General features: G+C 41.6%; 2 protein-coding genes and 1 long non-coding RNA gene across 3 annotated transcripts; 1 reads left to right on the top strand and 2 right to left on the bottom strand.

Annotated features, from left to right (window-relative positions):
- The first annotated feature begins 203 nt into the window (after positions 1 to 203).
- Positions 204 to 13,945, top strand: LOC309540443. Its single transcript, XR_014223278.1, has 2 exons — positions 204 to 1,716; positions 13,560 to 13,945. It is a non-coding gene; the product is annotated as an uncharacterized lncRNA (long non-coding RNA).
- Positions 1,446 to 11,008, bottom strand: LOC309540419 (methylsterol monooxygenase 1). Its single transcript, XM_082237291.1, has 6 exons — positions 10,851 to 11,008; positions 7,292 to 7,590; positions 5,536 to 5,684; positions 5,024 to 5,150; positions 3,690 to 3,844; positions 1,446 to 2,422 (listed from the first exon to the last, which is right to left on the bottom strand). The coding sequence occupies exons 2-6, from the start codon at positions 7,544 to 7,546 to the stop codon at positions 2,215 to 2,217; spliced, it is 894 nt and encodes a 297-aa protein (XP_082093417.1). The 5' UTR covers positions 7,547 to 7,590; positions 10,851 to 11,008; the 3' UTR covers positions 1,446 to 2,214.
- Positions 13,713 to 26,331, bottom strand: LOC309540420 (methylsterol monooxygenase 1-like). Its single transcript, XM_082237292.1, has 6 exons — positions 26,210 to 26,331; positions 21,664 to 21,962; positions 19,458 to 19,606; positions 17,289 to 17,415; positions 15,689 to 15,843; positions 13,713 to 14,265 (listed from the first exon to the last, which is right to left on the bottom strand). Exons 2-6 carry the CDS (start codon positions 21,916 to 21,918, stop codon positions 14,058 to 14,060), a joined length of 894 nt encoding a protein of 297 aa, XP_082093418.1. The 5' UTR covers positions 21,919 to 21,962; positions 26,210 to 26,331; the 3' UTR covers positions 13,713 to 14,057.
- Positions 26,332 to 27,418: the final 1,087 nt, after the last annotated feature.

The following is a 27,418-nucleotide window of genomic DNA, read 5'->3' as shown; positions in this document are numbered from 1 at the left end:
TTCAAAAGGAAGTGGTAATGGCTGGGAAGCTTCTTGGATCAATGTCTCTGCTTGCACTTAACCTTGCAACTCACCCTCAGGGCATTTAATCTTTGCCTTGCCCATGTACCACCTATATTTGTGCATTGGGCAGAAAGATAAGCAAGAACATTTGTGCCGTAAAAGGTTACAGGATTTCAGCAGAAAGTTATGGGCTATGCACTAATTGGAAATGAAATGGTGTGACTGCCCCCAAAACGTTTGCAGGCACAAACATGACTGAAAACAGATTTGTGTGTGAATGGCCAGAGAGCATTACGAGCACAAATAATCAAATAATTTGTTTTGAAGGGAAGTAGTTCTCTCTGCAATAGAAGAATTAGGCACTTTGTGTGAATGTGAAATATGTCACTAAGGTGCTTGATCGATTGAACAATACTGCAGAGGGGGAAATACTGAAAATCGGGGGGGGGGGGGGGAAGGACTAGAACACACATAATGATGCCAAGAAGTATTATGCACCATCTTCTGGTCAGAGTGAAGTATAACAGACCAAGGAAATCCCCAAACCAAGCACAGAGAAGAAAAAACACAGAACATGCAAATGTGAATTTGTTCTTTGTTCAAATACACATCTAGTATTGAGACTTGTTTGAAAACTGAGACAAATAAGACAGGGTAGATACAGTAAACATATGAAGTTTAGTAAACACAAATGTTCACGAGAAAGACTTCATAGGTTTAAAGGAATTTGGGCAATAAACTAAGTGTTAGGAGTCACTTCCAAACCTGGAGGTTGTACGGTAAGGCAAATTGATTTTGATTACAAATAATGAATATAATGGAGAACAATAACTGGAAACAAATCTATTACTTTTATTAATACAAAAAAGTAGAAGAGCAGCGGAGAATATAGGATTGATTCTGAAATACTGTCATGCAAACTTTTTCTCCCCCGAAGAATAAAATTCTAGAAACAGCAGAGTGGAAAGCAAAGATGTTTGAATAAATGCCTGTGTAGTTTTTTACCTCTCTCCTGCATACAAACCTGACATGTGGTCAAACAAGAGCTGCATTCGCTCACTGACCACCTTCAAGCAATAACATGCTCATGGGTGGGCGGAGAAACGGGTGTCTTACCTCTGTACAGCAGGATACCACCCGCACCAGAGTCAGAAGCTTATACCCTCCCACTCCAGCCTCCATTCAGACAAGCAAACAACATTATGACAGTTCTAGAACACAATCCAGGCAGGCAAAAGCCCTTCAAGAGGGTACAGAGCAGGGTCTGTGAAGGGTATTGGCCAGGGGAGTGGAGAGGTCCCAGAGGGCCAAATGAAGAGGTCTGCAGAGGCACATTTAATCCCCAGGCCTAAGGTTTCTCATCCCTGATGTATATTCTCAGACACTAGTTATGGTCAACACCATCGTTTTCTGAATGTTATAAAGGAACAGGAAAACATAGCTCAAATTCCAATATATATATCTATTTATTTGTTGCATGGTAAACATAAAAATGTCAGACTACCTTTACAAATTTTTTTTTGCCAACGACAAGTGCAAAATATAGCAATCATTCAGTAGTTTGCAAATCTTTATTTATGAACATTAACTACATTGACACAGTTAATTTAGTAAAAGAGAACAGAAAGGCTCATACCAGCAGATTAAGAAGAAGGGGAGGAAAAAAGCTTCCTCTCTCAAATCTAAAATTTTTCTAACACCAGACTAAGAAAAGTTTTTTTAAAGAAAACAACTATTAACATGTGCAAATACTCTTCCACCAGTATTTTTGCTCCCAAGGAAGTTCTACTCAGCAGTTTATTAAACCAATTTTTATGGGTATGCTTCAGAAGAAACTTAACTTCATATATCCAAATACTTTACAAACAGTTCTATCCAACTCTAATGGAAACATTCTTTTACAAACTTTGAATTCTAAATGGATACATTGTTCTTTACAAACATTCAAATTTGTGGCCTTCATCTTTAACCTTTACTTAAATATATATGCTTCACTTGCGTATAAAATAGAAAATGCATTCATTTTAGGAAGATGGGGCTGTTTCCTCTAGCACACAGCGAGGGCCCAGCAGGCTTGTTCTTCGGCTCCAGTGAAAAGCGTCATATAGCTTTGAATTTGCAGCAGGTGTTAAATCTTCTAGGCTTAACCAAAAGTTTATGGTAGTTATGTGCATTTGTCAAGTGCTCCTCCTTATATTTCTGCTGGGAAATTTATTTGGTCTTCTTTTCCACCATGCACTCTTGTTTCTCCAATTTCTCTCTGTAAGAATTGTACTGCGAGTCGGTACCAAACAGTTTATCCCACCACGTGAAGGTTGAAGCATAGTTGCCAATGAAGTTCATATGGTGGAAGTCATGGAATCGAGCCCCAGCATAGAAAGGCACCAAATGCAATGGATTCAGAGGAATGTCGTAGCCGCTAAGGAGAGAGAGAGAGAGAGAGAGAGAGAGAGAGGAGAATTTACAATACAGGTACGGAAGACATTGCTCATATTTCCATTCAAGTGAAGCATTGCTAAAATCAGAAGCAAGTCCCGCTGAGTTTAATGGGGCTTACTCTCTTGTAAGTGGGTATAGGACTACAACCATAGACATTTACCATTCCATGTTAACTTGGATGAAAAACCCCTGAAGTTCCTGGACTATGCAACTGGACAACATACTTCTGAAGCTGTAGAAGTAACATCCATCATGTGGTATTTAAAGTGTGTTTCTTACTTCTGTACTGATGATACATGCTTTATATATAGTCCCTGCAAGGAGGTCATGTAAATATCTCAGCACAAAGTGTCTACAACACTATGCCAAACAAAGGAATGAAATAGTTGAATAATGTGGGCTCTCTCTCCCTCCCTCCCTCTCTCACACCCTCTCTCTCACACACACAGTCTGGATTCATAGCTAGATTTTGCTGGGAAAGTATTCAATGAACCAAGGGTGGCCAACCTATGGCTCTCCAACTGTTGTTCCCATCAATCAAAAATTATGGTTAAATGTTCTCTCTAACCATAATTTGTTTCACTTGTTCAGACATCACAAGGAATTCTAGTTAGCTTAACATTAAAAAGCTTTCTATCGGAAATAAATAAATAAATTCATTCATTCATTCATTTATAGCCTGCCCATCTGGCTGGGTTGCCCCAGCCACTCTGTATCTATCTTTGACATGTGAAAATAGAGGGGAAGAGGGAGCATCTGAGCCTAAGGCTCATTTAGGTAGCATAGTTTCCAGTTGTATCTTATCATTTCTAGTTACATCTTAATCATACTTAATAGAGCAGCTTTTATGTGGAACTTAAGATGACCCTACTTGCTCAAAGAGTATCAAATTAGTTTGTAAGCTTGTCATCTAAAGAATCATGTGCAGTAGAATCCTCTGAATGTTTATGCAAGCTCTACTAAAGTCACTGAAACTTACTCTAAGGTAGGAATGCACAGGATTTCAGTCTTAAATTCATGCACTTCTAGGACATTTAGAGAAAATCCTGAATAGTTAATAGATATTTTTTTAAAAAAGTCATTTGTCTAGATTTTACCTGGTGACTTTGGGTGGTATTCAACGAAGTGTGACTTAGAGTACACCTAGATGACTAATTTAGGTCTAATACCCCAAGTAACAGGTTGTTGAATACAACCATCTATATTTCTGATGAATATGACCAGGCTGAACAGCGAAAGTAGATTACCTGTGGACGTCAATGGTCTCCAGCAAGCGACAGATCACCCATGCCCACAGAAGAATCACGTGATTGCAAAACACCATTATCCCAATGAAAAACCCAGTTCCAAGGATAAGGGTTTCCAGAGGGTGTGCATATTCAGCTTGCATTCCAAATGGAGCCTATGAAAGGAGGAAGAGGGGAAAAAAGAATGCACTTTTGTATGCCAAGACATAAATATACTTTACGGCTAATCTGAAATGTATACAGTGGGTTACGAACTTAATTTGTTCCGGAGGTCTGTTCTTAATTTGAAACCGTTCTTAACCTGAGGTACCACTTTAACTAATGGGGCCTCCTGCCGCACGGTTTCTGTTCTCTTCCTGAGGTATAGTTTTTAACCCGAGGTACTACTTCCGGGTTAGCGGAGTCTGTAACCGAGATACGACAGTACTTCCTGCATGGCCAGGCTGTTCTAGCAGAGTTCTCCCCCTCTCGCACTCAGATCCTGGTTTTAATGTTACATACAGCTAACAGAGGAATGAGTGAACTGCATTTAGCTCCACTCCAACTCTTTATGGCTACAAATTCTGGACTGCCCCTGAAACACTATAATTTCAGCTGGTAGCATAGAACCATGATTACTTATGACGACAGAGTAAGAACCCCCTATAAAATATTCAGAATGGAAGCAAATCATAGCTTATATGAAAACTTTACAGTGATGCTTTCCTCACCTTCAAACCTCAGAAGAGGTTTTTCTGAGTCTTTAGTCTATGCTCCCTACTGAGCGTTCTTTCAGTAATAGAAGCTAGCTATTCAAAAAAGCAATTGGAGGGTGGTTGTTAGGGAAACCAACCAATCTAGGTTGAAACCTTACAGGTGGGCTTTAGCTCAGTAGTACAGCACAGAGATGCAGAAGGACTAAAGTTCAGTGACTGGTCTCTCTGTTTAATAGGACCTCAGTAAGTCAGGAGACTGGAGAATTGCTGCTGGTCAGACTTCACTACAAATATACTAGGTCAAAGTGGGTTATGTTCCTAACCTACATAATCATTATCAGAATAACAGACAGAGATCATTTTTAGGGAAAACCAGCTGAAGGGATTTTTGTATTTTATAGCCAGTCATTGGTGGATAAGAAGTTAGACATATTCAGAGCACAGCACATATTTTGAGCGATCAGTTTCGAAGTCTGTCCAACTACAGCAATATTAAACTCTTGATGAAAACAGTTTGCTAAGCGTGCTGTTTTCTCTTCTCCCTTTTTACAAAAAGAATGGCTAATGTCTGCCTAGTGCTTTTATATGCTCACAGCATTAACTAGGTAACGTTCACCAAGAATTTAAGGCAATACATACCACAAACTCATGATGCACTTTGTGGATGTACTTATATATTCTCTTGTGATGCAGCAGCCTATGCAGAAAATAATGCCAGGCATCCTCAATCACAGCACATCCAAAACATTGAGAAAGTAGCACATACCTGGGGGGGGGGGGAGGTAGGGAAAGAGAAGCATTTGTTAAGACAAGTACAATAGATTAGGACACCTTGTCTCCCAACCCAATTTTTGTTTTTTACGAATCATTGTAGCAGTTTTCTAAAACTAATTTCACATAAAATTTACTTAATCCATTAACATCTTTCTTTCTTGCTGTTGTAATTTGTAATGATAAGAACACTTTATAGGGAAAGTTCAGCTTGAAAATGACTGACTACTAGAAACTTATTATTATTGTTCTGTGCAGAACTTTTAGAAATCTTCCATATGCTGTAGTGCAGTGCTTGTTCATAACAGGATTTGAGAAACACTGGATTTATTGAAGTACTTAACTGCACAGAGCTGTTTAAGTGAAATCCATCTACTTACCATCTTGGCATGCTTTCCCAGTCATAAGGAATATTAAAATATTCTGTGAAATAATAGGTACCAAATATCAGAGGAAACTGAATAAAAAAGTGATTGAACATAAGTGCCTTGAAACACTTCCATTGTCTTTCCCAGGTTTCTGGCTTATCCTGTAAACAAGAAATAAAAGTATTTTATAAATAGAAGTAGAATATTCCAATGATATTACCGAAGATGTGATACATGGGAATAAGTACTAAATTAATAGTACTTCATACTATAATAGAAGAATACCTAAATTAAAGGTAACGGAATATCAGCTTTGTCTTATCTGACACTGTTTCAACTGATATTGCCCCAAAATGCAGCAACACTGCTGCCTGCGATGATCAATGTTTCCATTAATATCAGATATACATTTCAATGTTGATTCCCTGTCAATTATCATCCTACTCCAGGTGTACTTGGGTAAGGCGAGAGATAAATATTAAAGTAGTGTTAGAATGCTCAGATTTTTGTCTTTCAGCCCGGGAACAGTACTGCCATTTGGTCTGAATTTATTGTTAATGAATCAAGGTTACAAATGCTATTTTTCAAGTCAAAAGGAAACAGTTATGGTATGCATAGATCACAGCATCTATGGCATCAGAGCAGGGATGAGTAACCTGTGACCTTCCAAACATTGTTGAACTCCAGATTCTGTCAGCCCCAGCCGGCATAGCCCATGGTCAGGAATGAGCGGAGCTCACATATCTGGAGGGCCACAGGTTTCCCCACCCCTGAATTAGTTTGGAGCCTGTACATTGTTTTAAGAAGGCTGCAGGAAATCAGCACCTTGGGTTACAGACACTTCAGGTTAGAGTGCCCAGGACTGATGCTATATACAGGAGCCATGTTCTAGCTTAGTGATGGATAGCCTGAAGCTTTGCAGACTGCCCCAACTCCCATCAGCCCCTGCCAGCATTGCCAATGGTCAGAGATGACAGGACAGTTTGGGGGACCACTGGTTCCCACCTCTGTTCTAGCCACTCTACAGCTTCTGTGGGGAAAACTAGCAACTGTACAATGTTATCTCCTTTCTTCATTTACTGGCTGAACAATGCAATCCTATGCATTGCTTAAGATAAAATCCTACACCAACTAACCTGTGAGTAAGCCACAGTGACAATCACATCTGAGCAACTGTCACTGTGGTTTACTCACAGGTAAGTCCGTGTAGCGTTCCAGCTTAAATACATTTTTAACATTACCTCTTGTCCTTTGGGGTAGTGTGTAGGATAACAGTAAACATCTAGCAAATAATACTGTTGGCAAACTTGTTCAGATGTTCCACTTTCTACAATAACATATCAAAATATACACAAGCACCCTATTTACTTGAAAGCCTGCACGTTAGAGGCCAGACTGTCAAAGGCTCTTTGCCTCGTGCTTTTCAACAGTACCACCCAGAATTCAGATTGGAAGTCAGCAATACGTACTCATGGATAGCTAAACTAAATATTTATATAAGAAATTAACCAAAATATGCATAATAATTATACAAGCACATAAATAAGTGTAAATTGTTCCATGTTTGTTATAAAAGCAGAGTAAAGCATAAGATCGGGTTTTTTCTATCCTCTGAAAGAGGCAGCTCAACAAAATGTCACCAGTCGCAAGCTGGCAGAATATGGGAAGTGATCTCATGATCTGGGGAGCTCCAAAGTTATGCCACTTGTTGGAGCCATGTATGACACCAGAGCTGGAATTTTTCATACTAGACAACACTCCATCTTACCTGTTGTATTTTATACTTTTGCATGTAAGGTATAAACTGAAAGATAAATCCAGGCAAACATATTAAAAAGTAGGAAAGTTCATGCATGAGAAGTGATCCCCAGGTTGCAATCTGGTATTTGGTGTAGTTATTCAGCATATATGTCCAAGCATTTTTAAATGGCTGTTGTAGCGGATTCTCAGGCAAGAAAGAGTCTATATATTCTACAGCCAGGTAGGCAGAATTCAGTATGCCAACACTGTCGTTAGTTGCCATCGTTCAGTTCTGGAACATCACACCTGTAGCTTCTCTGCAGGATTCTAGGAACAGTAAATAGACATCATGGTAAAGACACCATAACCAAAATGACATCGGCCAGCAACACAGCGTGCAGCTGTTGACTTGCATAAAAATAGTAGGGGACAAGATCTATCCATTTCCATAGTAGACAACAGAGTTAAACAGATGTCGCTGCTTGCCCTTTGTCCTTGTCCGGTAGGAGAAGAGATTAATTCATACCTGCTTGCGCTGTATACATTGACAGAATCTCCTCTACCGCCTGACAAGAAGGAAATGTGCTGCTGCTTAATTAGGATGCCTTGGCCATAAATTGATCGATCATGCTAGTTATCTGTTACATAATAAAAAGTAAATTGAAAGCCCTGCATGAAACTACTAGGATTTACCTCGAGAGAGCATCCAAGGATTAACTACAAAAACAATTACAGTGGTACCCCATGTTACGTACCGTCCCCCTTACGAATGCTGCGGGTTACGCGCTCCACTAACCCAGAAGTAGATCTCCCTTGTGCGACCCTTGCCCCTGGATGCAAGCGGAAGTCGCACTCTGCCGGAATGGCAGCAGCAGGAGGTGCCATTAGGGAAAGTGTGCCTCATGCTATGAGAGGTTTCAGGTTACAAACGGACCTCTGGAACGGATTAACTACGTAACACAAGGTACCACTGTATCATCTTTCCCTTCCTGATATGAACAAAGGACAGGTGCCAATGTTTACGTACCAATTTCAGTCCAAACCAATTCTTACCTATGTGGCATTGCTTATGCGTCAGATTGAACAATGTTTTTACAAGCATTCAATATCGGAGGTATAAGATCAAATTACATGCTTCTGGGTCATGTGCCCAGGATGACTAAGCTGCTTCTGGCAAACCAGAGCAGTGCATGGAAATGCCGTTTACCTTCCCGCTAAAGCAGTACCTATTTATCTACTTGCACTTTGACATGCTTTCAAACTGGTTAGCAGGAGCAGGGACCGAGCAACGGGAGCTCACCCCATCATGGCGATTCAAACCACCGACCTTCTGATTGGCAAGTCCTAGGCTCTGTGGTTTAACCCACAGCGCCACCCACATCCCTCAAGCATTCACATACATGCTTTCAAATGTATATGTGTAAGTTTGCCTAACCTGATGCAGTAAAGTAACTCATAATAAAGAAGAATTAAATGCTGTGTTCTTCTAATTATTCAGTCAGAGCAAGAATTTAGGCTTGCCAGATGGAACAATCCTGACCCTCCAGAGTGGCCAATGGTCAAAGATGACAGGAGTTGTAGTCCAGCAACATTTGAGAGCCAGAGGCTAGCCATCCCCAATATGTGTGAAAATCAACTAACATTAAGAGTGCCATTGCAACAGAATCCTAATCCCACCTTGGCAATCAAACTGAGTGACTGCAGGCTAAGGTACCTGACCAGGGGATGAAATCCTTTTCATGGCTAATCTGCCTTTCTGTACCTCAAGCCTTACTTTGTTATGTACTTGATATTCAGGTGAATCTATTTGGAGGAAGTTTATACCCCCCTCTTTGTCCAGCCAGGTATCAGATATACAGACCAGACTGGCAAGTTACTAAAATCTGAAATGATTGAGGTCTATTATTTATTTATTGCACACTTTTTTTAACATAAAAAGTAAACTCAAAGTGAATTGCAATGTATCAAATAACTTACCCAATCTATCTGCTATAATTATGCACATTTCAACCTCCTAACAGTATCAATAATCTATTCTTCTACCCATATTACAAGTTAAAGGGAGCAGGTGGTGCTGTGGTCTAAACCACTGAGCCTCTTGGACTTGTCCATTGGAAGGTTGGCGGTTTGAATACCTGCAATGGGGTGAGCTCCCATTGCTCTGTCCCAGCTTCTGCCAACATAGCAGTTCAAAAGCATGCCAGTGCAAGTAAATAAATAGGTACTGCTGTGGCAAGAAGGTAAACGGCATTTCTGTGAGCTCTGGTTTCTGTCACGGTGTTCCATTGCACCAGAAGCAGTTTAGTTATGCTGGCCATATGACCCAGAAAAGCTGTCTGTGGACAAATGCCGGTTCCCTCAGCCTGAAGCAAGATGAGTGCCACAACCCCATAGTCACCTTTGACTGGACTTAACTGTCCAGGGGCCCTTTACCTTTTTGTTATTACAAGTTAAAAGAGATAAGACAGCTCTGTTTGCAAGTTTGCTTTCCAACAGCGCAACTCAATAGGGAAAAGTAATGGGGAGGTATGAAAAGCAAGCACTGGAGCAGTTATTCCTTTACTGGCAGACTGAGGGGGCCAGGCTGGTCTTCCTCTTGGTCTTCCTAGTTGCCCTGTGTACCCCTGCTAGTGACAGAGGCCAGAGCATGCCACCCACTGGTTCCTGTACAACGCAAAACTATGACTGAAAGCAGATACATCCTAGCTCTGTGAAGCAAGACTTAAGCATGCAAAATGATGAAACCTTAGGGTGTGACCTGGCCAGGAACTAAGTATTTATCATTACAAAAGACTGCCCCCCCTACCCAGGAAATCCAATCAAGTAACCTGCTAGACAGGAGATAAACAACAACGGGAGATAAACAATATTAAAATTTCTGTGATGTAGGTGGGATGTATCTGAGGGGTGGTCTTAGGTTACACCCCTTCTGTGATGTATGTAGATGTTTCTGGGGGTGGTGTTGATCTACAGGATGGGAATTTCAAAAGTCTTTATAAGGCCTTGCATGCCATTTTTCTGGGTCCTCCTCCTTTCCTGCGTGTGAGGGGAGCACCCTGTTGCAACAGATCAGTAAAGATCAGGCTTACTAGCTGCTTTGCTTCTCAATATTCTCTGGTTGGCCTCTGTTATTTTCTCCTACCAATAGGGAACCTATGTAAGGACTCTATATGGGCTCTTGGATACCCCATAAGGGAAAAAGGCAATTTTTTATTTACAACAGCAGCACTAGGCGAATCAAAACAGCGAAAATCGAAAACAGGCACCAGGAGAAAGAAATGCCTTCTCCTATAACTCACCTGGGCCAAATAACAACAACTAATAAAAAATAAAAATGCATCTCCCGAACCCTTAACTTCAGCTTTTGTCTCCGAGTCGGTGAGGGGGGAGAGAAATAAAACGGAAAGTCACAAAATAACAGCGGCCAAGAAATGAGTATTTTGGTGCCCATAAACAAAATGTAAAGGGGTTGCGTTTGTCGCCTTTTTCGGGTGGGGGGTCTCCAAATGCAACTAATGAAAGGAGCACCCCCTAAAACAAGCCGCCGCCCCCCAAGGCGCCTCCGCCTCCGCTCTCCATCCTCTTACCTGCGCCGAGGGATGCAGCAGCTCTGCCCACCGACGCTCCGCGACAAGGACCAGGCTCCCTCCGCGCCGGGTCCTCAAATACGCCTCCTTCATTGGCCGCGGAAGGAAAGGCCGCCCCGCTGCCGCGATTGGTGCCGCGCGAGAGGTCGGGACCGTCAGGCGTGCGCCGAGCACGTCTCGGCGGGCTCCCATTGGGTGGAAGGATGGAGTGAGATCGTCAGACCTCGTGGGCCGGCCAATGGGACGAGGCGCCAATTCCCTGACGAAGAGAAGGGAGAGGAGGGAGATGGGTGGATGGAGGGGACGCGGGGCGGAAGGTAGCCATGCAAACCGCACGGCGGCTGCACGCTCACCTGCTTCTCCTAATATCGAAGGATCGCAGCCTCTGCTCACGGGGTTCACTTCCAAGGAAAGCTGGGCATAAGACGGCAGCTTAGCTCCCCTGCCTCGCACTCCAAAATAAACCCAAAAGCAATGTTTGGTATTGTTTTCGGTTCATACAACTCCCCCTTCCTTTTGCTGGAGAAAAATCCAGATTATTTTTTTAATGGTACATGCGGAATGGCTTTCACGTTTCCCTTTTTTTTGACTGCCCATTTCATTGCTGTAACCCAGCCTGGGACCTTATGGTAGGGGGCAATTAATTATTATTATTATTATTATTATTATTATTATTATTTATTTATTTTATTAAGGATTTTCTTGTTTTACAGAAGTAAGTGTAATGCCTCGTATTTATTTTTCTCCCATGTAACATTTTTACAAATCCTTTTCATTTGTTGAGGCATTTGGAGGAGAAGGAAAAAAGGAAAAAAGAAAGGGGGGTGGAGAGAGGGACGATGGATGGGGGTGGGGTCCGGTGGCGGTGTTTCTATTATGTTTAATGTATGTAGAGTTTGGTGTCAGTGTTGCTTGTGTTGTTCACTTGTGTTCCTTTGGTGGTGAGAGAGGTTGGGGGTTGGCCTAGGGTGTGATTCTTTGCTTGTGATTGGCTGTGGTGATCTTTGTTTTCGTGTGTGAGTGAGGTGGGTGGGTGTTTTGGATCAGGTTAGCCATATTGATTTGTATGCTTTTGGTGGATTATTGTCATTGGCCTGTTGGGCTGTGTATGTGATAAAGGGGAGCCATACCGGGGTGAAGGCATCTTCTGTTTGTTCCCGTATCAGTTTTAGTTTATTGGCTAATTTTTCTAGTAGGGCTGTTTCCCATACTATTTGGTACCAGTGGTCCATGCTTACTCCTGACAGGTCTCTCCAGTGTTTGGTTATGGTGTTTCTGGCTGCTGAAAGTAGGTGGGTTATGAGTTCTTTGTGGTGTAAATGTAGGGGGCAATTATAAATGAGAAATGAATGAGAAATACCGCACGACGGCTGCACGCTCACCTGCTTCTCCTAATATCGAAGGATCGCAGCCTCTGCTCATGGGGTTTACTACCAAGGAAAGCTGGGCATAAGACGGCAGCTTTCCGATGCAGCTTAGCTCCCCTGCCTCGCACTCCAAAATAAACCTAGAAGTAATGTTTGGTATTGTTTTCGATTCATACAACTCCCCCTTCCTTTTGCTGAAGAAAAATTCAGATTATTTTTTTAATGGTACATGCGGAATCGCTTTCACGTTTCCCTTTTTTTAAACTGCCCATTTCATTGCTGTAACCCAGCCTGGGACCTTATGGTAGGGGGCAATTATAAATGATAAATAAATGAGAAAATCCCGAATCCCATAGGTGGTTTGGTTCCTCTTGGCAGTGCCAGATTTATGTACAAGCTACAGCTTAAGGCCTCACTCTCTTGGGTCCCCCCCAAAAAAATTAAAGGAAAAAACACCTGGATGTACATTTCCAAAATATAATATATAAAACAAATAAAATTAAACCAGCAAGAGTGTTTTGTGTTGTGTAGGCTCCTATGATGTAAGTAAGGGGCTTCGCCTGCTAGCCTGCTCCCTAAAGTATCACATATAAAGGGCCCTATCATCAAACCTAGGGACGCGGGTGGCGCTGTGGGCTAAAGCCTCAACGCCTAGGGCTTGCCGATCGAAAGGTCGGCGGTTCGAATCCCCGCGGCGGGGTGCGCTCCCGCTGCTCGGTCCCAGCGCCTGCCCACCTAGCAGTTCGAAAGCACCCCCGGGGGCAAGTAGATAAATAGGTACCGCTTACCAGCGGGAAGGTAAACGGCGTTCCGTGTGCGGCTCTGGCTCGCCAGAGCAGCGTTGTCACGCTGGCCACGTGACCCGGAAGTGTCTGCGGACAGCGCTGGCCCCCGGCCAATAGATGTGAGATGGGCGCACAAACCCCAGAGTCTGTCAAGACTGGCCCGTTCGGGCAGGGGTACCTTTACCTTTACCTTATCATCAAACCTAAATCTGGCCTTGCCTCTTGGGGCTTGGTCCTAAGTACTGGCAAGTGCTTCAGATTGCAGCTGTTCTTGTTCAACAAACACAAGTTTGGTTACCTTATTCTCTGCTTTATGCCAGGAATCTACTGCTATCTTCCACATGCAATCAGTGAGGCCAGCAACTGACATTTATATATTATAAATATAGCAATCATTCAGTAGTTTGCAAATATTTATTTATGAACATTAACTCTATTGACACAGTTAATTTAGTAAAAGAGAATAGAAAGGCTCATCCCAGCAGATTAAGAAGAAGGGGAGGAAAAAAGCTTCCTCTCTCAGATCTAATTTTTTTTCTAACACCAGACTAAGAAAGGATTTTTAAAGGAAACAACTATTAACATGTGCAAATACTCTTCCACCAGTATTTTTCCTCCCAAGGAAGTTCTACTCAGCAGCTTATTAAACAAATTTTTATGGGTGTGCTTCAGAAGAAACAACTTCATATATCCAAATACTTTACAAACAGTTCTATCCAACTCTAATGGAAACTTTATTCTTTTACAAACTTTGAATTCTAAATGGATACATTGTTCTTTACAAACATTCAAATTTGTGGCCTTCATCTTTAACCTTTACTTAAATATATATGCTTCACTTGCGTATAAAATAGAAAATGCATTCATTTTAGGAAGATGGGGCTGTTTCCTCTAGCACACAGCGAGGGCCCAGCAGGCTTGTTCTTCGGCTCCAGTGAAAAGCGTCATATAGCTTTGAATTTGCAGCAGGTGTTAAATCTTCCAGGCTTAACCAAATGTTCATGGTAGTTATGTGCATTTGTCAAGTGCTCCTCCTTATATTTCTGCTGGGAAATTTATTTGGTCTTCTTTTCCACCATGCACTCTTGTTTCTCCAATTTCTCTCTGTAAGAATTGTACTGCAAGTCTGTACCAAACAGTTTATCCCACCACGTGAAGGTTGAAGCATAGTTGCCAATTGAGTTCATATGGTGGAAGTCATGGAATCGAGCCCCAGTATAGAAAGGCACCAAATGCAATGGATTCAGAGGAATGTCGTAGCCACTAATGAGAGAGAGAGAGAGAGAGAGAGAGAGGAGAATTTACAATACAGGTACGGAAGACACTGCTCGCATTTCCATTCAAGTGAAGCATTGCTAAAATCAGAAGCAAGTCCCACTGAGTTTAATGGGGCTTACTCTCTTGTAAGTGGTTATAGGACTACAACCATAGACATTTACCAGGTTCCATATTAACTTGGTTGAAAAACCCCTGAAGTTCCTGGACTATTCAACTGGACAACATACTTCTGAAGCTGTAGAAGTAACATCCACCATGTGGTATTTAAAATGTGTTTCTTACTTCTGTACTGATGATACATGCTTTATATATAGTCCCTGCAAGGAGGTCATGTAAATATCTCAGCACAAAGTGTCCACAACACTATGCCAAACAGAGGAATGAAATAGTTGAAAAATGTGGGCTCTCTCTCTCTCTCTCACACACACACACAGTCTGGATTCATAGCTAGATTTTGCTGGGAAAGTATTCAATGAATCAGGGTGGCCAACCTATGGCTCTCCAAATGTTGTTGGACAACTCCCATCAACCAAAAATTATGGTTAAATGTTCTCTCTAACCATAATTTGTTTCACTTGTTCAGACATCACAAGGAATTCTAGTTAGCTTAACATTAAAAAGCTTTGCCATCAATTTTGATTTTAATTAATTCTTATGATGTTTTTATAATGTTGCACTATTTTAGTGTTGTTAGCCGCCCTGAGCCCAGCTTCGGCTGGGGAGGGCGGGATATAAATAAAATTTATTATTATAATTATTATTATTATTCTATCTGTAATAAATAAATAAATAAATAAAATAAAATATTTCATTTATAGCCTGCCCATCTGGCTGGGTTGCCCCAGCCACTCTGTATCTATCTTTGACATGTGAAAATAGAGGGGAAGAGGGAGGATGTGAGCCTAAGGCTCATTTAGGTAGCATAGTTTCCAGTTATATCTTATCATTTCTAGTTACATCTTAATCATACTTAATAGAGCAGCTTTTATGTGGAACTTAAGGTGACCCTACTTGCTCAAAGAGTATCAAATTAGTTTGTAAGCTTGTCATCTAAAGAATCATGTGCAGTAGAATCCTCTGAATGTTTATGCAAGCTCTACTAAAGTCACTGAAACTTACTCTAAGGTAGGTATGCACAGGATTTCAGTCTTAAATACATGCACTTAGAATAAGGACATTTAGAGGAAATCCCGAATAGTTAATAGATTTTTTTTTAAAAAAGGTCACTGGTCTAGATTTTACCTGGCGACTTTGGGTGGTATTCAACGAAGTGTGACTTAAGAGTACACCTAGATGACTAATTTAGGTCTAATAATTTTACTATGTCTACCTCAAGTAACACTTTGTTGAATACAACCCTCTATATTTCTGATGAATATGACCAGACTGAACAGCGAACGTAGATTACCTGTGGACGTCAACGATCTCCAGCAAGCGATAGATCATCCATGCCCACAGAAAAATCACGTGATTGCAAAACACCATTACTCCAATGAAAAACCCAGTTCCAATGATAAGGGTTTCCAGCGGGTGTACATATTCAGCTTGCATTCCAAACGGAGCCTATGAAAGGAGGAAGAGGGGGGGGAAATGCACTTTTGTATGCCAAGACATAAATATACCGGTACTTTACGGCTAATCTGAAATGTATACAGTGGGTTACGAACTTAATTCGTTCCGGAGGTCCATTCTTAACCTGAAACCGTTCTTAACCTGAGGTACCACTTTAGCTAATGGGGCCTCCTGTCGCTGCTGCACAATTTCTGTTCTCATCCTGAGGTATAGTTTTTAACCCGAGGTACTACTTCCGGGTTAGCGGAGTCTGTAACCCGAAGCGTTTGTAACCCGAGATATGGCAGTACTTCCTGCATGGCCAGGTTGTTCTAGCAGAATTCTCCCCCTCTCACACTCAGATCCTGGTTTTAATGTTACATACAGCTAACAGAGGAATGACTGAACTGCATTTAGCTCCACTCCAACTCTTTATGACTACAAATTCTGGACTGCCCCTGAAACACTATAATCTCAACTGGTAGCATAGAACGATGATTACTTAAGACAACAGTATAAGAACCCCTTGTAAAATATTCAGAATGGAAGCAAATCATAGCTTATATGAAAACGTTACAGTGATGCTTTCCTCACCTTCAGATCCCCCAAAGAGGTTTTTCTGAGCCTTTAGTCTATGCTCCCTACTGAGCGTTCTTTCAGTAATAGAAGCTAGCTATTCAAAAAAGCAATTGGAGGGTGGTTGTTAGGGAAACCAACCAATCTAGGTTGAAACCTTACAGGTGGGCTTTAGCTCAGTAGTACAGCACAGAGATGCAGAAGGACTAAAGTTCAGTGACTGGTCTCTCTGTTTAATAGGACCTCAGTAAGTCAGGAGACTGGAGAATTGCTGCTGGTCAGACTTCACTACAAATATACTAGGTCAGAGTGGGTTATGTTCCTAACCTACATAATCATTATCAGAATAACAGACAGAGATCATTTTTAGGGAAAACCAGCTGAAGGGATTTTTGTGTTTTGTAGCCAGTCATTGGTGGGTAAGAAGTTAGACATATTCAGAGCACAGCATTTAAAACGGCAAACTACAATTGTACCTTGGGTTATGTACTTAATTCCTTCCGGAGGTCGTTCTTAACCTGAAACTGTTCTTAACCTGAAGCATTTTACCTAATGGGGCCTCCCACTGCCGCCGCGCCGCTGGAGCACAATTTCTGTTCTCATCCTGAAGCAAAGTTCTTAACCCAAGGTACTATTTCTGGGTAAGCGGAGTCTGTAACCTGAAGCGTATGTAACCCGAGGTACCACTGTATTTTGAGTAATCAGTTTCAAAGTCTGTCCAACTATAGCAATATTAAACTCTCGATGAAAACTAAGCATGCTGTTTTCTCTTCTCCCTTTTTACAAAAAGAATAGCTAATTTATGCCTAGTGCTTTTATATGCTCACAGCATTACAGCATTAACTAGGTAACGTTCACCAAGAATTTATGGCAATACATACCACAAACTCATGATGCACTTTGTGGATATACTTATATATTCTCTTGTGATGCAGCAGCCTATGCAGAAAATAATGCCAGGCATCATCAATCACAGCACATCCAAAACATTGAGAAAGTAGCACATACCTGGGGGGGGGGGGGAGGTAGGGAAAGAGAAGCATTTGTTAAGACAAGTACAATAGATTAGGACACCCTGTCTCCCAACACAATTTTTGTTTTTGCAGTTCTATATCTGACTATAAAACCAGTTTTTTGTGTTGGAGAAACATGTTATCCAATAGCTTGCAAGGCAGCAGCAGTCTACAAAGAATTGGCAAAAGTATATTTTACCATACACATAACCTTTGTCCACAACAACTTTATTATATAGGGAGGATATGAGTGGCTTAAGAGACTACATCGTACACAAACACTGCTGTTGTGTATAATGCAATACACAAGGTTGTGTTGTGTGTCAAGCAACATTAATCTTAGAATAATTTAAATTGCTATAGCTGTGACCTACTTTGTATTGAGCATTAGATTAGTAAGATTGATAATTTATTATTATTATTAATCTTACTAAGCTTATGCTCAATACAAAGTAGGTCACAACTATAGCAATTTTTAAAAACCTATAAAGAAGGCATGCAAGTAGAAACCAAGCTACCATGTATAATAGATATGGGGATAAAAATATAGCCTACGTTGTAACATTCATAGTTGCTGGTGAGATATTTTGCTACTTTTTTCCCTAAGGAATTAGTGAGAAATGGTTCAAATACAATATAGATGGGGGAAAGGTGTATGCTGTATTCTGGTTTTTTTTATAATAATTTTTATTGGTTTTTTAACACATATTTAACACAAACAATACACAATACGATAACAAACAAACACATAAACATGTAAAATTTCAAAACCTTCTTTTCTTGAACCCTGTTTCTCCGACTTCCCCATACCTTTCCTTTCTGCATCCCTATTTTCAAATTTCTTCCAGCAAATCCTCACTTCAGAATTTAACTAAAATCAATACAGCTGTAACCTCTTAATTTCCCTCACCTTGGCATTTTAGCACTCATTTATTTTATAATAGTTCTTAAGATAGACTTTAAATTTCTTCCAATCTTCCTCCACCGTCTCTTTTCCTTGGTCTCGGATTCTGCCAGTCATCTCAGCCAGTCCCATGTAGTCAATCACCTTCGTCTGCCATTCTTCCAGTGTGGGTAGTTCTTGTGTCTTCCAATACTTTGCTATAAGGACTCTTGCTGCTGTTGTGGTGTACATAAAAAATGTTCTATCTTTCTTTGACACCAGTTGGCCGACCACGCCCAGGAGAAAAGCCTCTGGTTTCTTTAGGAAGGTATACTTAAATACCTTTTTCATTTCATTATAAATCATCTCCCAGAAGGCCTTAATCCTTGGGCAAGTCCACCAAAGGTGAAAGAATGTACCTTCAGTTTCCTTACATTTCCAACATTTATTATCAGGCAGACGGTAGATCTTTGCAAGCTTGACTGGTGTCATGTACCACCTGTAAATCATTTTCATAATATTCTCTCTTAAGGCATTACATGCCGTAAACTTTATACCGGTGGTCCTGTATGTTGTATTCTGTTTGCTAATGAATGAAAAAATGCAAGTTGGAATTGTCAACTCTGGTGACATTGCTGGAAGCAAATGAGTTGTAATTTGTTGTTTTTCCCCCCAAAAGTTTTATTAGTTTTCCAAATTTATAACAAACATATCAACAAACATAAAAAGAAAAACATCAAAAAAAAAACAAAAAAAAGCAAGCAAACAAACATACATATATCCTAACTGTAGAAATTTCTCTTTTGTTATCATTGTTAGGTGACTTTCTCAAATCCCTCTGGCTGAGTTTCTATATAAATCATTGTAGCAGTTTTCTAAAACTAATTTCACATAAAATTTACTTAATCCATTAACATCTTTCTTTCTTTCTTGCAAATCAGTTGTAATTTGTAATGATAAGAACACTTTATAGGGAAAGCTCAGCTTGAAAATGACTGACTACTAGAAACTTATTATTATTTTTCTGTGCAGAACTTTTAGAAATCTTCCATATGCTGTAGTGCAGTGCTTGTTCATAACAGGATTTGAGAAACACTGCATTTATTGAAGTACTTAACTGCACAGAGCTGTTTAAGTGAAATCCATCTACTTACCATCTTGGCATGCTTTCCCAGTCATAAGGAATATTAAAATATTCTGTGAAGTAATAGGTACCAAGTATCAGAGGAAACTGAATAAAAAAGTGATTGAACATAAGTGCCTTGAAACACTTCCATTGTCTTTCCCAGGTTTCTGGCTTATCCTGTAAACAAGAAATACAAGTATTTTATAAATAGAATATTCCAGTGATATTACTGAAGACGTGATACATGGGAATAAGTACTAAATTAATAGTACTTCATACTATAATAGAAGAATACCTAAATTAAAGGTAACGGAATATCAGCTTTGTCTTATCTGACACTGTTTCAACTGATATTGCCCCAAAATGCAGCAACACTGCTGCCTGCGATGATCAATGTTTCCATTAATATCAGATATACATTTCAATGTTGATTCCCTGTCAATTATCATCGTACTCCAGGTGTACTTGGGGTAAGGCGACAGATAAATATTAAAGTAGTGTTAGAATGCTCACATTTTTGTCTTTCAGCCCAGGAACAGTACTGCCATTTGGTCTGAATTTATTGGTAATGTATCAAGATTACAAATGCTATTTTCAAGTCAAAAGGAAACAGTTATGGTATGCATAGATCACATCATCTATGGCATCAGAGCAGGGATGAGTAACCTGTGACCTTCCAAACACTGTTGAACTCCAGATTCTGTCAGCCCCAGCCGGCATAGCCCATGGTCAGGAATGAGCGGAGCTCACATATCTGGAGGGCCACAGGTTTCCCCACCCCTGAATTAGTTTGGAGCCTGTACATTGTTTCAAGAAGGCTGCAGGAAATCAGCACAGTAAAGTAATCATGGTTTTATAACAGACTTCTGGGCTCCGGATTTCATTAGGAAGCAGGATACTATGTTCTATCTACCTTTTTAGTAGAAACTGGATTGAGAAGGCACCAGAATTATATACGATACAAATTTCACTGACTTATTATTCAATACTGTGGTACCTTGGGTTACAGACGCTTCAGGTTACAGACTCTGCTAACCCAGAAATAGTACCTTGGGTTAAGAACTTTGCTTCAGGATGAGAACAGAAATTGTGCTCCGGCAGCGCAGTAGCAGCAGAAGGCCCCATTAGCTAAAGTGGTGCTTCAGGTTAAGAATAGTTTCAGGTTAAGAACAGACCTCCAGAACAAATTAAGTACTTAACCCAAGGTACCAGTGTATTGCAATACTCCAAGCTTTATGGTATTACATATATACCATTCAGGTATCAGGGTGTATGTCACTCAAGCGAATTTCACACACAGTTACTATTAAAAACAAGCATGCCCAGGACTGATGCTGTATACAGGGGGCATGTTCTAGCTTAGTGATGGATAGCCTGAAGCTCTGCAGACTGCCCCAACTCCCATCAGCCCCTGCCAGCATTGCCAATGGTCAGAGATTACAGGACAGTTTGGGGGACCACTGGTTCCCACTTGTGTTTTAGCCACTCTACAGCTTCTGTGGGGGAAACTAGCAACTGTACAATGTTATCTCCTTTCTTCATTTACTGGCTGAACAATGCAATCCTATGCATTGCTTAAGATAAAATCCTACACCAACTAACCTGTGAGTAAGCCACAGTGACAATCAAATCTGAGCAACTGTCACTGTGGCTTACTCACAGGTAAGTCCATGTAGCGTTCCAGCTTAAATACATCTTTAACATTACCTCTTGTCCTTTGGGGTAGTGTGCAGGATAACAGTAAACATCTAGCAAATAATACTGTTGGCAAACTTGTTGAGATGTTCCACTTTCTACAATAACATATCAAAACATACACAAACACCCTATTTACTTGAAAGCCTGCAGGTTAGAGGCCAGACTGTCAAAGGCCCTTTGCCTCGTGCTTTTCAACAGTACCACCCAGAATTCAGATTGGAAGTCAGCAATACGTACTCATAGATAGCTAAACTAAATATTTATATACGAAGTTAACCAAAATATGCATAATAATTATACAAGCACATAAATAAGTGTAAATTGTTCCATGTTTGTCATAAAAGCAGAGTAAAGCATAAGATCGGATTTTTCCTATCCTCTGAAAGAGGCTGCTCACAAAAATGTCACCAGTCGCAAGCTGGCAAAATATGGGAAGTGAACTCATGATCTGGGGAGCTCCAAAGTTATGCCACTTGTTGGAGCCATGTATGACACCAGAGCTGGAATTTTTCATACTAGACAATACTCCATCTTACCTGTTGTATTTTATACTTTTGCATGTAAGGTATAAACTGAAAGATAAATCCAGGCAAACATATTAAAAAGTAGGAAAGTTCATGCATGAGAAGTGATCCCCAGGTTGCAATCTGGTATTTGGTGTAGTTATTCAGCATATATGTCCAAGCATTTTTAAATGGCTGTTGTAGCGGATTCTCGGGCAAGAAAGTGTCTATATATTCTACAGCCAGGTAGGCAGAATTCAGTATGCCAACACTGTCGTTAGTTGCCATCGTTCAGTTCTGGAACATCACACCTGTAGCTTCTCTGCAGGATTCTAGGAACTGTAAATAGACATCATGGTAAAGACACCATAACCAAAATGACATCGGCCAGCAACACATCGTGCAGCTGTTGACTTGCATAAAAATAGTAGGGGACAAGATCTATCCATTTCCATAGTAGACAACAGAGTTAAACAGATGTCGCTGCTTGCCCTTTGTCCTTGTCCGGTAGGAGAAGAGATTAATTCATACCTGCTTGCGCTGTATACATTGACAGAATCTCCTCTACCGCCTGACAAGAAGGAAATGTGCTGCTGCTTAATTAGGATGCCTTGGCCATAAATTGATCGATCATGCTAGTTATCTGTTACATAATAAAAAGTAAATTGAAAGCCCTGCATGAAACTACTAGGATTTACCTCGAGAGAGCATCCAAGGATTAACTACAAAAACAATTACAGTGGTACCTCATGTTACGTACGGTCCCCCTTACGAATGCTGCGGGTTACGCGCTCCACTAACCCAGAAGTAGATCTCCCTTGTGCGACCCTTGCCCCTGGATGCAAGCGGAAGTCGCGCTCTGGCGACGTGGCAGCAGCAGGAGGTACCATTAGGGAAAGTGTGCCTCATGCTATGAGAGGTTTCAGGTTACAAACGGACCTCTGGAACGGATTAAGTATGCAACACAAGGTACCACTGTATCATCTTTCCCTTCCTGATATGAACAAAGGACAGGTGCCAATGTTTACATACCAATGTCAGTCCAAACCAATTCTTACCTATATGGCATTGCTTATGCGTCAGATTGAACAATGTTTTTACAAGCATTCAATATCGGAGGTATAAGATCAAATTATATGCTTCCGGGTCATGTGCCCAGCATGACTAAGCCGCTTCTGGCAAACCAGAGCAGTGCACGGAAATGCCGTTTACCTTCCTGCTGGAGCAGTACCTATTTATCAACTTGCACTTTGACATGCTTTCAAACTGTTAGGTTGGCAGGAGCAGGGACTGAGCAACGGGAGCTCACCCCGTCATGGGGATTCGAACCTCCGACCATCTGTTTGGCAAGTCCTAGGCTCTGTGGTTTAACCCACAGCGCCACCCACATCCCTCAAGCATTCACATACATGCTTTCAAATGTATATGTGTAAGTTTGCTTAACCTGATGCAATAAAGTAACTCTTAATAAAAAGGAATTAAATGCTGTGCTCTTCTAATTATTCAGTCAGAGCAAGAATTTAGGCTTGCCTGACCCTCCAGAGTGGCCAATGGTCAAAGATGGCAGGAGTTGTAGTCCAGCAATATTTAGAGAGCCAGAGGCTAGCCATCCCCAATATGTGTGAAAATCAACTAACATTAAGAGTGCCACTACAAGAGAATCCCAATCCCACCTTGACAATCAAACCTGACCAGGGGGGTAAAATCCTTATAATGGCTACTCTGCCTTTCTGTACCTCAAGCCTTACTTTGTTATGCACGAATCTATTTGGAGGAAGTTTATACCCCCCTCTTTGTCCAGCCAGGTATCAGATATACAGACCAGACTGGCAAGTTACTAAAGTCTGAAATGATTGAGGTCTATTATTTATTTATTGCACACTTTTTTTTACATAAAAAGTAAACTCAAAGTGAATTGCAATGTATCAAATAACTTACCCAATCTATCTGCTATAATTATGCACATTTCAACCTCCTAACAGTATCAGTAATCTATTCTTCTACCCATATTACACGTTAAAGGGAGCAGGTGGTGGTGTGGTCTAAACCACTGAGCCTCTTGGGCTTGCCGATTGGAAGGTCGGCAGTTTGAATCCCCGCAACGGGGTGAGCTCCCATTGCTCTGTCCCAGCTTCTGCCAACATAGCAGTTCAAAAGCATGCCAGTGCAAGTAGATAAATAGGTACTGTGTGACAACAAGGTAAATGGCATTTCTGTGAGCTCTGGTTTCTGTCACGGTGTTCCATTGCACCAGAAGCAGTTTAGTTATGCTGGCCATATGACCCAGAAAAGCTGTCTGTGGACAAATGCAGATTCCCTCGGCCTGAAGCAAGATGAGTGCCACAACCCCATAGTCACCTTTGACTGGAGTTAACTGTCCAGGGGCCCTTTACCTTTTTGATATTACAAGTTAAATAAAAGAGATAAGACAGCTCTGTTTGCAAGAGAAGGACTTGGTGTACTATGCAGATATTGCGCAGCTTCTGCTCAAGCTTGGAGCGCCACAGTACAAACCCAAAGATTGGAGACTGTTCATTGACAGTAGCAAGCGATCACTGAAATGTGTTCTGCTACACAACGGCAACCAGTTTGCCTCTATACCCCTGGCTCACTCAACTACACTGAAGGAGAACTATGAAGCGCTGAAGTATGTGCTGGAGAAAATTGGTTATGATAAGCATAAGTGGTTTATTTGTGTTGACCTGAAGATGGTGAACTTTTTGTTGGGACAATAGTCTAGCTTCACCAAGTACCCATGTTTTCTGTGCATGTGGGATAGTAGGGACCGTGCTCAGCATTACACGAAGAAGGACTGGCCTGTGCGGGAGGAATTGGTGCCTTGCAGAGAAAGGAACGTCATCAACGACCCTCTGGTGGACAGAGACAGAATACTCTTCCCACCGCTGCACATCAAGCTCGGCTTAATCAAGCAGTTCACCAAGGCTCTGGACAAGGATGGTGACTGCTTCACTTACTTGTGCCAGGCTTTTCCAGGATTGACCATGGGGAAGTTGAAAGCTGGCATCTTTGACGGTTCTCAGATCCGTCAGCTCATCAGAGATCCAGAGTTCGGAAACTCAATGAACGAAGTGGAACTGGAAGCGTGGAAGGCATTTGTTCTGGTAGTGAAGAACTTTCTTGGCAACAATAAGGCCAGAAACTACGCAGAACTTGTCAACAACATGCTGACTGCTTTCAGAAACCTGGGCTGCAACATGAGTGTCAAGATGCACTAGCTATTTTCACATATGGACCAGTATCCTGAGAACCTGGGTTCAATGAGTGACAAGCAGGGGGAGAGATTCCATCAGGACATGATAGAGATGGAGACCAGGTATCAGGGTCGCTGGGACACAGTCATGATGGCTGACTACTGTTGAACTCTGAAGAGAGACCTCCCTGCCGCTGAGCATTCCAGAAGTTCCAAGAAACGGACGTTCAAGCCCTGAAGTTTGAAAAATGGTGAAGCAACATGCAATTTACGTGTACTTACTTTTATCACCCCCGGGGGCAAGTAGATAAATAGGTACCGCTTACCAGCGGGAAGGTAAACGGCGTTCCGTGTGCGGCTCTGGCTCGCCAGAGCAGCGTTGTCACGCTGGCCACGTGACCCGGAAGTGTCTCCGGACAGCGCTGGCCCCCGGCCAATAGATGTGAGATGGGCGCACAAACCCCAGAGTCTGTCAAGACTGGCCCGTTCGGGCAGGGGTACCTTTACCTTTACTTACTTTTATCAATGCCCACCATTCAGTATACAGTAATCGATGTTTCTATCAGGTAATCAATATATGTTGTGGGGAAAACATTTTTTTCTCTTAAAAACATATTTAGGATGATATGTGTTGACAAAAATCAGCTGATAATGCCACAAAAATGTAATCGATTTTGTCACAAAATCTGATTTTTTTTCCAAATACACAGCAGAAAAACCTGACCTGATGGAGAGAAACGGATGCCATTTCCTGATTCAGCAGTGCAAAAATACACTAAATCAGTTGTAGAAATCTAGACAACATTCAAAAAGTAAAAACTTGTTGCCCAGTGTAATTCTTAAAACATGCTACCTCATCCATCTTTAAAAAGTTACATAAAAACTAGACAGTCCATCAGTCAGGCCTGGCCAAGCTCATCAACCACAACAAACTAATAATATAAACTTTAGAATTTCAAGCCATGGTTTGCTTTCTTGTTCTACCAGGCAAGCAGCACTAGGCGAATCAAAACAGCGAAAATCGAAAACAGGCACCAGGAGAAAGAAATGCCTTCTCCTATAACTCACCTGGGCCAAATAACAACAACTAATAAAAAATAAAAATGCATCTCCCGAACCCTTAACTTCAGCTTTTGTCTCTGAGAGAGAAGTCGGTGAGGGGGGAGAGAAATAAAACGGAAAGTCACAAAATAACAGGTCTGAGCGGCCAAGAAATGAGTATTTTGGTGCCCATAAACAAAATGTAAAGGGGTTGCGTTTGTCGCCTTTTTCGGGTGGGGGGGTCTCCAAATGCAACCAATGAAAGGAGCACCCCCTAAAACAAGCCGCCCCCCAAGGCGCCTCCGCCTGCGCTCTCCATCCTCTTACCTGCGCCGAGGGATGCAGCAGCTCTGCCCACCGACGCACCGCGACAAGGGCCAGGCTCCCTCCGTGCCGGGTCCTCAAATACGTCTCCTCCATTGGCCTAGCAGGGCGGACTAGGCGGGCTCCCATTGGGTGGAGGGATTGAGTGAAATCGTCAGACCTTGTGGGCCGGCCAATGGGACGAGGCGCCAATTCCCTGACGAAGAGGAGGGAGAGGAGGGAGATGGGTGGATGGAGGGGACGCGGGGCGGAAGGTAGCCATGCAAACCGCACGGCGGCTGCACGCTCACCTGCTTCTCCTAATATCGAAGGATCGCAGCCTCTGCTCACGGGGTTTACTTCCAAGGAAAGCTGGGCATAAGACGGCAGCTTAGCTCCCCTGCCTCGCACTCCAAAATAAACCCAAAAGCAATGTTTGGTATTGTTTTCGGTTCATACAACTCCCCCTTCCTTTTGCTGGAGAAAAATCCAGATTATTTTTTTAATGGTACATGCGGAATCGCTTTCACGTTTCCCTTTTTTTTTAACTGCCCATTTCATTGCTGTAACCCAGCCTGGGACCTTATGGTAGGGGGCAATTATAAATGATAAATAAATGAGAAAATCCCGAATCCCATGGGTGGTTTGGTTCCTCGTGGCAGTGCCAGATTTATGTACAAGCTAAACAAGCTACAGCTTAAGGCCTCACTCTCTTGGGTCCCCCCAAAAAAATTAAAGGAAAAAACACCTGGATGTACATTTCCAAAATATAATATATAAAACAAATAAAATTAAACCAGCAAGAGTGTTTTGTGTTGTGTAGGCTCCTATGATGTAAGTAAGGGGCTTCGCCTGCTAGCCTGCTCCCTAAAGTACCACATATAAAGGGCCCTATCATGAAACCTAAATCTGGCCTTGCCTCTTGGGGCTTGGTCCTAAGTACTGGCAAGTGCTTCAGATTGCAGCTGTTCTTGTTCAACGGCAAACACAAGTTTGGTTACCTTATTCTCTGCTTTATGCCAGGAATCTACTGCCATCTTCCACATGCAAACAGTGAGGCCAGCAACTGGCATTTATATATTTATTAAAAGTTACAGCCTGCCCTTCATTATTGCCAGGGTTGGGTGTGATGTAACAAATTGCAATCTTAATAATCAATTTCCTGTCTGAGGCTGAGAACTAAAAACAGACGGGTAAAACACTCATTAAAACCCACAAAAGTCAGTAAAAAAA

The sequence above is a fragment of the Podarcis vaucheri genome (assembly GCF_965113315.1).
Source record: "Podarcis vaucheri genome assembly, chromosome: 9".
NCBI classification, from domain to species: domain Eukaryota; kingdom Metazoa; phylum Chordata; class Lepidosauria; order Squamata; family Lacertidae; genus Podarcis; species Podarcis vaucheri.
The sequence above is the reverse complement of the archived record's forward strand: the minus strand, read 5'-3'. Positions and strand labels throughout refer to the sequence as shown.

What these genes read in the sequence shown, in the direction of transcription:
- LOC309540419 (XM_082237291.1), bottom strand. Translation starts at nt 7,546, where the DNA reads ATGGCAACTAACGACAGTGTTGGCATACTGAATTCTGCCTACCTGGCT. An exon ending in AAGTGCATCATGAGTTTGTG is followed by an intron (nt 3,845 to 5,023) that starts GTATGTATTGCC and finishes CTCCTTTCATAG; the next exon opens with GCTCCATTTGGAATGCAAGC. An exon ending in GAGACCATTGACGTCCACAG is followed by an intron (nt 2,423 to 3,689) that starts GTAATCTACTTT and finishes CTCTCTCCTTAG; the next exon opens with CGGCTACGACATTCCTCTGA.
- LOC309540420 (XM_082237292.1), bottom strand. Translation starts at nt 21,918, where the DNA reads ATGGCAACTAACGACAGTGTTGGCATACTGAATTCTGCCTACCTGGCT. An exon ending in TGGGAAAGCATGCCAAGATG is followed by an intron (nt 17,416 to 19,457) that starts GTAAGTAGATGG and finishes CCCCCCCCCCAG; the next exon opens with GTATGTGCTACTTTCTCAAT. An exon ending in AAGTGCATCATGAGTTTGTG is followed by an intron (nt 15,844 to 17,288) that starts GTATGTATTGCC and finishes CTCCTTTCATAG; the next exon opens with GCTCCGTTTGGAATGCAAGC.